The sequence below is a fragment of the Grampus griseus genome (assembly GCF_964374135.1).
Source record: "Grampus griseus genome assembly, chromosome: 14".
In the NCBI taxonomy this organism is placed as follows: domain Eukaryota; kingdom Metazoa; phylum Chordata; class Mammalia; order Artiodactyla; family Delphinidae; genus Grampus; species Grampus griseus.
The window spans coordinates 60988858-60996628 of NC_139008.1; the positions used below are offsets into that span (position 1 = coordinate 60988858).

Below are 7771 nucleotides of genomic sequence, written 5' to 3' on the forward strand. Positions count from 1 at the left end.
AGAAGAGTGTCCCAGGCAGAAGGAACAGCAAAGGCAAAGGCTCTGAGGCAGGGCTGAGGGAGGGAACTGTGCACGCTTTACAGGGAGTATCTCATCTAATCCCTATAACCCTTGCTAAGTCCATTAAACAGATGAGGAAACTGAGCTCTGAGAGGGGACAAGGCCACACACTCATGAATGGTGGAGCTGGGATTCTCTCGGGAGTCTGGTGCCACAGCCAGCTCCTTTTGAGGTCCCTGACAATAGGCTTCTGGAAGGCAGGAGGAGACTGAAGCCCTCCCATCCCCGGAGGTCCTGCCCAGGTCTCTGTCACACTGGCCTCAAAGGCCTGGGCACCTGGCCTCCAGGGTGGCCTCCACTGTCCTGCTTGTCAAGGATGGCACAGGCCTTTGGAGCAGGACATGTCAGGTTTTCACATGAGGTGGCTGAGGAGCCAGGACAGGGCATCCCCATCTGCCTGTCCTTCCAGATGGCTGACCTCTGCTGACCCTTCCAAAGCTCCTGGAGTCTGCATTTTCATGATTCCATTGGCAGAGGCGAACACTGAGGCTCAGAGAGGCGGGAGGACTTACCAGAGGCCACGAGAGTGAGCTGGCCACGGAGACTTCCGGAAACCCCATGATCTTCACACGGACCTCCTCTCTGGGCTTCACCTGGGCCCCCAAAGAGGGAGAGTCTCCTTAACTGTTGTGCTCTAGGCATCTCACTGATTCACCTTAATCTGAGCCCTTTAACGGAGAGAAATAGTGGAATCTGCCCTACTCACCACCTGCTCACCCAAACCCACCGCTGGGTTCTGGGGGGATCAGACAGGGGCCCTGTTCTCCAGGAGGTGCCAGTCTGATGAGGGATGCTGGCACTTCCTGAAAATCACAACTCTCAGAAATAAGGACAATAACGCAGGCAAAGAGCACAGCTGTAGGGGCCCCTGGGGCGAGGGAGTGTGTGGGGCAGCGAGCTAGGCTTCCCAGGGGAGGGGGCACTACAGCTGGGCCTTGGAGGAAGAAGGTGTGTGTGGCCATTGGTAATCCTCCAAGATAACACCCGTCTTGGGCTGTGTACCTCAGTGTCCCACAAAAAAAGAAGAGCAGGGGAAAAGGAGGAGTGCGCGCGCGCGCGTGTGTGTTTGGGGGTGAGGGGTGGTCTTCAGAGGCTTCTTTTCAGCCTTCAGGTGGCGCCCTTGAGCCACGGAGCCACAAACGCCAGAGAACACTATCCCGACCTAAGGACCTCGGAGAGGACCCTGGGTCCTACCTGAGGGCTGTGTGTGTGTGAGGGGGTGAGGAGCGGAGGAAGAGTGGGGGCTTGGCGCAGTAGGGGCTCCCCAGCCGAGGGGCGAGGCCGGCGGCCGAGGGAGGGGTCTCTTTCAGCACTCACCCCCGCGCCTCGCCGCTGCGCCCAGGCACCACGAGATGAAGGCTCCAGTTCCCTAAGCCCAGGTGCTGGCGAAACAGATCTGTCCCAAGGGGTGGGGAGGGCAGGAGGATGGATCCGTGTCCCCCCACTCTCACCCTAGTCCGTTACCCTCCTCCCAGTGCCTCCCCGCGCTAACTCTCCTGGCGCCCTCGCCGGCCGCGGGCGGAGCCCGATCCGCTGCGCTCGGCGATCCCCGGCTCCCGCCCCTTCCCCGTCCTCCCTCCCCGGAGCCCTCAGAGGCCGTGGCCGCCTCGGTACAGCCCCGCGCGGAGCGAGCAGGTAAGTGCGCCGCGGCAGCGTCTCCGGGCCGGGCCCGGCCGGGAAGGGGGCGGGAGCCGGGGAGGGCGAGGAGGAGACGGCGGCCGGGCCCGCTTTCTCCCGGGCTGCGCCGCAGCACAGACACCGGCAGGCGGGCACCGGCTGCGGGGAGGCGCACTGGGAGGACGCGCCCTCGCCGTTGCCCGGCGCCCTCGCCTCCCGCGTGGGGAGGCAGTGAGGGAGGCCCGGCACAGGTACGCACGCGAAAAGGGGACTACGAGGGGCGGCGGGAGACCGAGGGCCCGAGGCGGGGAGGGGCGGCCAAGGAGAGCTAGCCTGACCTCGCGGCCCGGCCGAAGGACACGAGGCGAGGGGACCCGGGCGCACGCCTGTCCTCGCAGATCCTGGCCTTCGTGGGTCGCCTGGCCGCCTGGCTACCGGCGCCGCTCTTCCCGGTCCGGCCTGGCCCGGCCCAGTGGCGTTTGTGGTCAAGGGCAGGAGCAGGGGGTGTGAGCTGAGGGCTGGCGGGCGCGCGGGTGCGGCGGGCAGTCGGGGTGCTGGGGCTTTCTGCGCGGAACTTTGGGTATAACAGCGTGGACATATCTGAGAGCCCGAGGCTTTGTGTACAACTCGTGCGTGTGTCTATCGATTGGGTTTTGTGAAGCTTACCCACTCCCGCTGTGCGTCTGTCTCCCCGCGTGTTAGTGCACACCAGTGGGTGGGGTGCTGGGCCTGGGGGGATCTTGGTGGGTCTTAGCAGTCCTGAGGGTAGTAAACTCTGTGTGTGTGTGTGTGTGTGTGTGTGTGTGTGTGTGTAACCAGCTCTGTCCCTTGCTGGGGTGTGGGTACCAATGTGGTCTATGGATCTGTGGCTCACACTGCGTGGCTTCCCATGTCTGTTGCATGTGGAAAAGGCCCCTGGGGGTATGAGTGTGGAACTGGGGTGTGCTTTTCAGGTCCTGTTGGACTGCATGTGAAACTGGAGTGTTACTGGTACAGTTGTGGGGTGTGAGCAGTGGACACCAGCATCATTGTCAGCTTGTCTGTTTCTGCTTATGTTTCGGATAATTTACTGGGCATGTCCTTGTAAGTGGTGGGCATCTCTGAACCTGTGTGTCAGATACATAGCAGCTCTAGGTAAGAGGGAACCTCCTTTTCCTCCACCCTCTTCCTAACTCTGCTGGCGTCCTAAGGAAAAAGTTTTGGGTTCCTGCCAAGTGAAAGAGCCCTGCTCCAAGAATTTGGGTGTCCTGGGTTTTTTCTGGGATATGGAAGCATCAATGTGTTGGTCTGGGAAGGGGGTTCCTGGGCCACTCCAGGGGCTGAGTTCTGTGGAGGATGCTTAAGACATGGGTGGGGGACCACATCTGGACACCAACTGGGCAGGAGTGGTCACTGCCAGTCCCTGTTACTGGCTGGGCACTCAGGAAAATGCTTTTGGTGCCAAAAGTAAAAAAAGCCAATGAACACACCTCTCCTCTTGGTTTACTGGAAAGTGGGAGCAGTCTGGGCAGAGCCTGGCCCTGAGTAGGCACTCGCCACCCTGTGTGTGGGAAGGATTGTCTGCCTGGGCAGGTTGCCAAACCATTCCTGAGGGCTGGCTGTGTTCCAAGCCCTGTGCAGGGGGCTGCGGACCCAGACATATCCCTGCCCTCAAGCTGCTCATGGTTGATGTTAAACAGTGGGATAAAGTAGAGAATCTACAAATGAGGCCTGGAAGACCAGGGAAGGAGGGCGGAATGATGCCACTGGTACAAGAGTGTGTGGGTTTGCAGGCTTTTAAGTGATAACAATTCTTGGGGAACCTGCTTTCAACTCCTGGCCCCCACATGCGTGCCATGGGATCTTGGCCACATTTTGTAAAATGGAGATAGTAATAACTGCTCGTGGGGCTCGTGGGGGTTCTACACAGTACTCCTGAGCGAAGTGCCCGCAGTAGGGCCCAGCAGGGAGTGTAGGTGCTCAGTAAACATTTATTAAATTGGAACTCAGGAAAAAGGGACATGGTCATAGAGATGGGTTGTTAGTGGAAACAGGCTTTGTACTCACATGAAAGGCCCTGTGTGTGCTAAGAGGAGGTGTCTGATGCAGGCTCATGTTGGAAGGAAGATCAGAAAGATCGAGCCTTCCTGCCCTGAGGCTCTTTAAATTTCATTCATTCCATTCATTTTCACTTCATTCATTTGCTCATATCCTCTCTCTCTCTCCCTCTCTCTCTCTCTCTCTCTCTCTCTCTCTCTCTCTCTCTCTCTCTCTCACACACACACACACACACACACACACACACACACACACACACACACTGAAGCACAGAGAACTGGAGAATAAATTCAGGCCCACGAATGCAGAGAAAGGTCTAGAATCCTGTGTACATGTGTGTAGACACACTAGGGCATATGAGCCACTCTGCACCTGGGGGTCTCTGTGCAGTGTGGGGACTTGGGTCTGTGGTGTATGTACCCACAGTACATCAGTGTGCAGGGGGAATGGGGTAGTTCTGCTGTGGGATCAGGAGTTCTACGTGCCAGTTGGGGCGTGTCGGGGGAGCACCAGATCTGCCTGAGGGAGGACTCCATCATCAGCTCCAGCTGAGTGTGGCTGTGAGGGAATGGGGGCTAGGGTGGTGAGATTCTTTCCTTTTGCAAGAGAAGCCAGGCATCCAAGGTTTGAAGTGTAAAATGTTCACTGCAGCACTATTTACAATAGCCAGGATATGGGACCAACCTAAATGTCCATTGACAGATGAATGGATAAAGATGTGGCACATATATACAATGGAATATTACTCAGCCATAAAAAGAAATGAAATTGAGTTATTTGTAGTGAGGTGGATAGACCTAGAGACTGTCATACAGAGTGAAGTAAATCAGAAAGAGAAAAACAAATACCGTATGCTAACGCATATATATGGAATCTAAACAAAGAAAAAGGGTGGTGGGCTTTCCTGGTGGTGCAGTGGTTAAGAATCCGCCTGCCAATGCAGGGGACATGGGTTCGAGCCCTGGTCCAGGAAGATCCCACATGCCACGGAGCAACTAAGCCCATGCGCCACAACTACTGAGCCTGTACTCTAGAGCCCGTGCTCTGCAACGAAACGCCACTGCAATGAGCAGCCTGCGCACCACAACAAAGAGTAGCCCCTGCTCACTGCAACTAGAGAAAGCCCACACACAGCAGTGAAGTCTCAACGCAGCCAAAAATAAATAAATTTATATAAAAAAAAGGGGGGGTACTGATGAACCTAGTTGCGGGGCAGGAATAAAGAGGTAGACATAGAGAATGGACTTGAGGACATGGGGTGGGAGGGCGAAGCTGGGGCGAAGTGAGAGTAGCATCGACATACATACACTAAATGTAAAATAGTTGGCTGGTGGGAAGCAGCAGCATAGCACAGGGAGATCAGGTCGGTGCTTTGCGATGACCTACAGAGGTAGCATAGGGAGGATGGGAGGGAGGCTCAAGACGGAGGGGATATGGGGCATGGGTAGGCATATGGCTGATTCGCTTTGTGGTGCAACAGAAACTAACACAGTATAGTAAAGCAATTATACTCCAATAAAGATCTATTTAAAAAAATAAATTAAAAAATAAAGTGTAAAATCTTTTGCTTTTTATATATTGGCAACTGCTTCACCAAAAACCAGATGAACAGACCAGAAACAAAAAAAAGCAAAACTTCTATGAGCCAAATATGGCCCATGGGCTGTAAGCTGGTATCCTTTGGCACATGTGCTGTCTGTCTGTGTGGGTGTGTATTCAGGTACTTGGGTAGGGTGTCTCCTCTTTACCCCCTTACCTGCTCCTCTCCCAGCTCCCCTTCTGTGGTCTGCATCCAGGTCCTCCCATCTTCTATTTACATAAAGGCATTTAGCCTTGACCTCAGTCATGGCTCTCAGATATGCTCCTTTCTCTTTGCCCTCTCAGCTTCCATGTCTCCCCTGACCACAATGGGTTCCTCCCTGGACCCCTGGCCTCCACTCTCCTCCTTCCCTGTCCTGTCTGTCCTCCATGCAGCAGCCAGAGAGAGCTTTCCAAAACCTAGGCGATGTTAGCCCTCCCATCCCCAACGCCTCGCCTCCCTGGCTCCTTGGCCTGGTTTTCAGAGTCCCTAGCGAGCTGGTCCCAGCTGACCTCAAGGCACCCCTTCTCCCTCTCCAGAATGCCCTTGTCCCCTCTCAGTGCTGGGGGATTTCCCACTCATCCTCCGAGGTTTGGCTCAAATGCCACCAACTCCTAGAAGCTTCCCTAACTTTCTCCTTTTGTTCTTAGGACCACCTTCATCTCTACCCCTTCCCCTGCCCCCAGTCATTCTCACTTCATCACAACAGTGTCCATTAATTGAACTGGCAGGGGGCTTAAATGCCTTATTTTATGAAATCCTCACATCATCCCTATGAGGGAGACATTTGGCTTATTCACATTTAACAGATGAGAAAATTGAGTCTGGAAAGGTCACCTCACTTGCCAAAGCTCAAGTGGTGACGCTGGGATTAGAACCTATCTACTGTATTTAAATTCCCTCCATCATAATAGCTCATTCTGATACTTACTGAGTCCCTACTATTCTGAGCACTTTATATGGATTAACTCAATCCCTATATCAGCCCTGTTAAATACGGAGTGGTAGTATTACTGTCATTTAATATAGAGGGAAACAGGCCCAGAGACGATACGGGAATTGCCCAAAGCCACATGCCCGCCAGTGGTGAAGCAGGATCCTAGCGCGGATTGGGTCTCACTGCTCTGTCATTATCTTATCCCCTGCCTCCCCCTCTGGCTGGCGGGCTCCCCCTCCTCCCCGGTGGAAACTCGGCCTGACTCACCTTCACATCTCTCGGGGCCTTCTGTGATGTCTGGCACCAGCAGGCTCTCAGTAGAGGTTCGCTAAATTCCACTGACTTTCTGTTTTCTCTTCTAGCTGCCCAGCGGCCAAGGGATGAGCTGGGGCCCGCCTTCCCAATGGCATCTCCCCCTGGTCTGGAACTGAAGACACTGAGCAATGGTCCCCAGGCCCCAAGGAGACCAGCTCCTCTGGGTCCAGCGGCCCCACGCAGGGAGGGTGTGGAGAATGCCTGCTTCTTTGCGGAGGAGCACGAGACTCATTTCCAGAACCCTAGGGATGCCAGACTGGGCAGCTCCCCCAGCCCCCCTGAGGGCGTCCCCTCATGGCCCCGATCCCAGAGGGACGACCTGTCCCTGCGTTCAGAAGAGGGGCCAGGCCTGGAGCCTGTGAGCCGCCCGGTGGATTACGGCTTCGTTTCCGCTCTGGTTTTCCTGGTGAGCGGGATCCTCCTGGTGGTGACTGCGTACACCATCCCCCGAGAGGCCCGTGTCAACCCGGACACAGTGTCAGCACGGGAGATGGAACGACTAGAAATGTACTATGCGCGCCTGGGCTCACACCTGGACAAGTGCATCATTGCAGGCCTGGGGCTGCTCACAGTGGGCGGCATGCTCTTGTCCGTGCTGCTGATGGTCTCCCTGTGCAAGGGAGAGCTGTACCGCCGGCCGAACTTCGTCCCTGGCAGGGGCTCCAGGAAGACCTACGGCTCCATTAACCTGCGCATGAGACAGCTCAGTGGGGATGGGAGCCAGGCCCTGGTGGAGAACGAAGTCGTCCAGGTCTCGGAGACCAGCCGCACCCTCCAGGGGTCTTAAGTAAGAGCCCACCCTATCTGGCTGCTTCAGCTTCAGGGCTACAAGGCCTCCGAGTCTGGGGTTTTGGACTGAGCTCCACATAGGGCCCCGTGGAAGGAGTCCCGGGTGCTGGAGGGGGAGCTTGGGGCCTGGCCCAGGCTTCGCTTGGGAGAGCTGCCCCCGATCTGTTTTGTAGCTTGAGGTTTTGCATAAGGTTTTGTTTGAAGGATGGCTTCTGCTGCTAAAAATACAGAAGTTTGGAAACTGCTGCCCTTGGAGGATGAGTTTCTTGGCCTGCCCGAGGGTCGAGAGCTGTCTGAAAGGCTGCCCATCCTGTTCCCCATGTCTTGGGGAATTCCGGGTTCTCTGCTGTCCTCATCAGCCATGGATGGGTGTTGGGCAAACTTGGCTTTGAGCCCTGACTGTCTAAGGTGGGAGGTGGCTTCATGATGAGGGGAGA

At 55.9% G+C, this 7771-nt stretch overlaps 1 protein-coding gene across 1 annotated transcript; it reads left to right on the forward strand.

The window, feature by feature from the left end:
- Positions 1-416: 416 nt before the first annotated feature.
- TMEM74B (transmembrane protein 74B) lies at positions 417-7332 on the forward strand (the record flags this gene model as incomplete). The annotated part of the gene is made up of 2 exons (XM_082671388.1): positions 417-558; positions 6593-7332. 2 exons carry the CDS (start codon positions 417-419, stop codon positions 7330-7332), a joined length of 882 nt encoding a protein of 293 aa, XP_082527514.1.
- Positions 7333-7771: the final 439 nt, after the last annotated feature.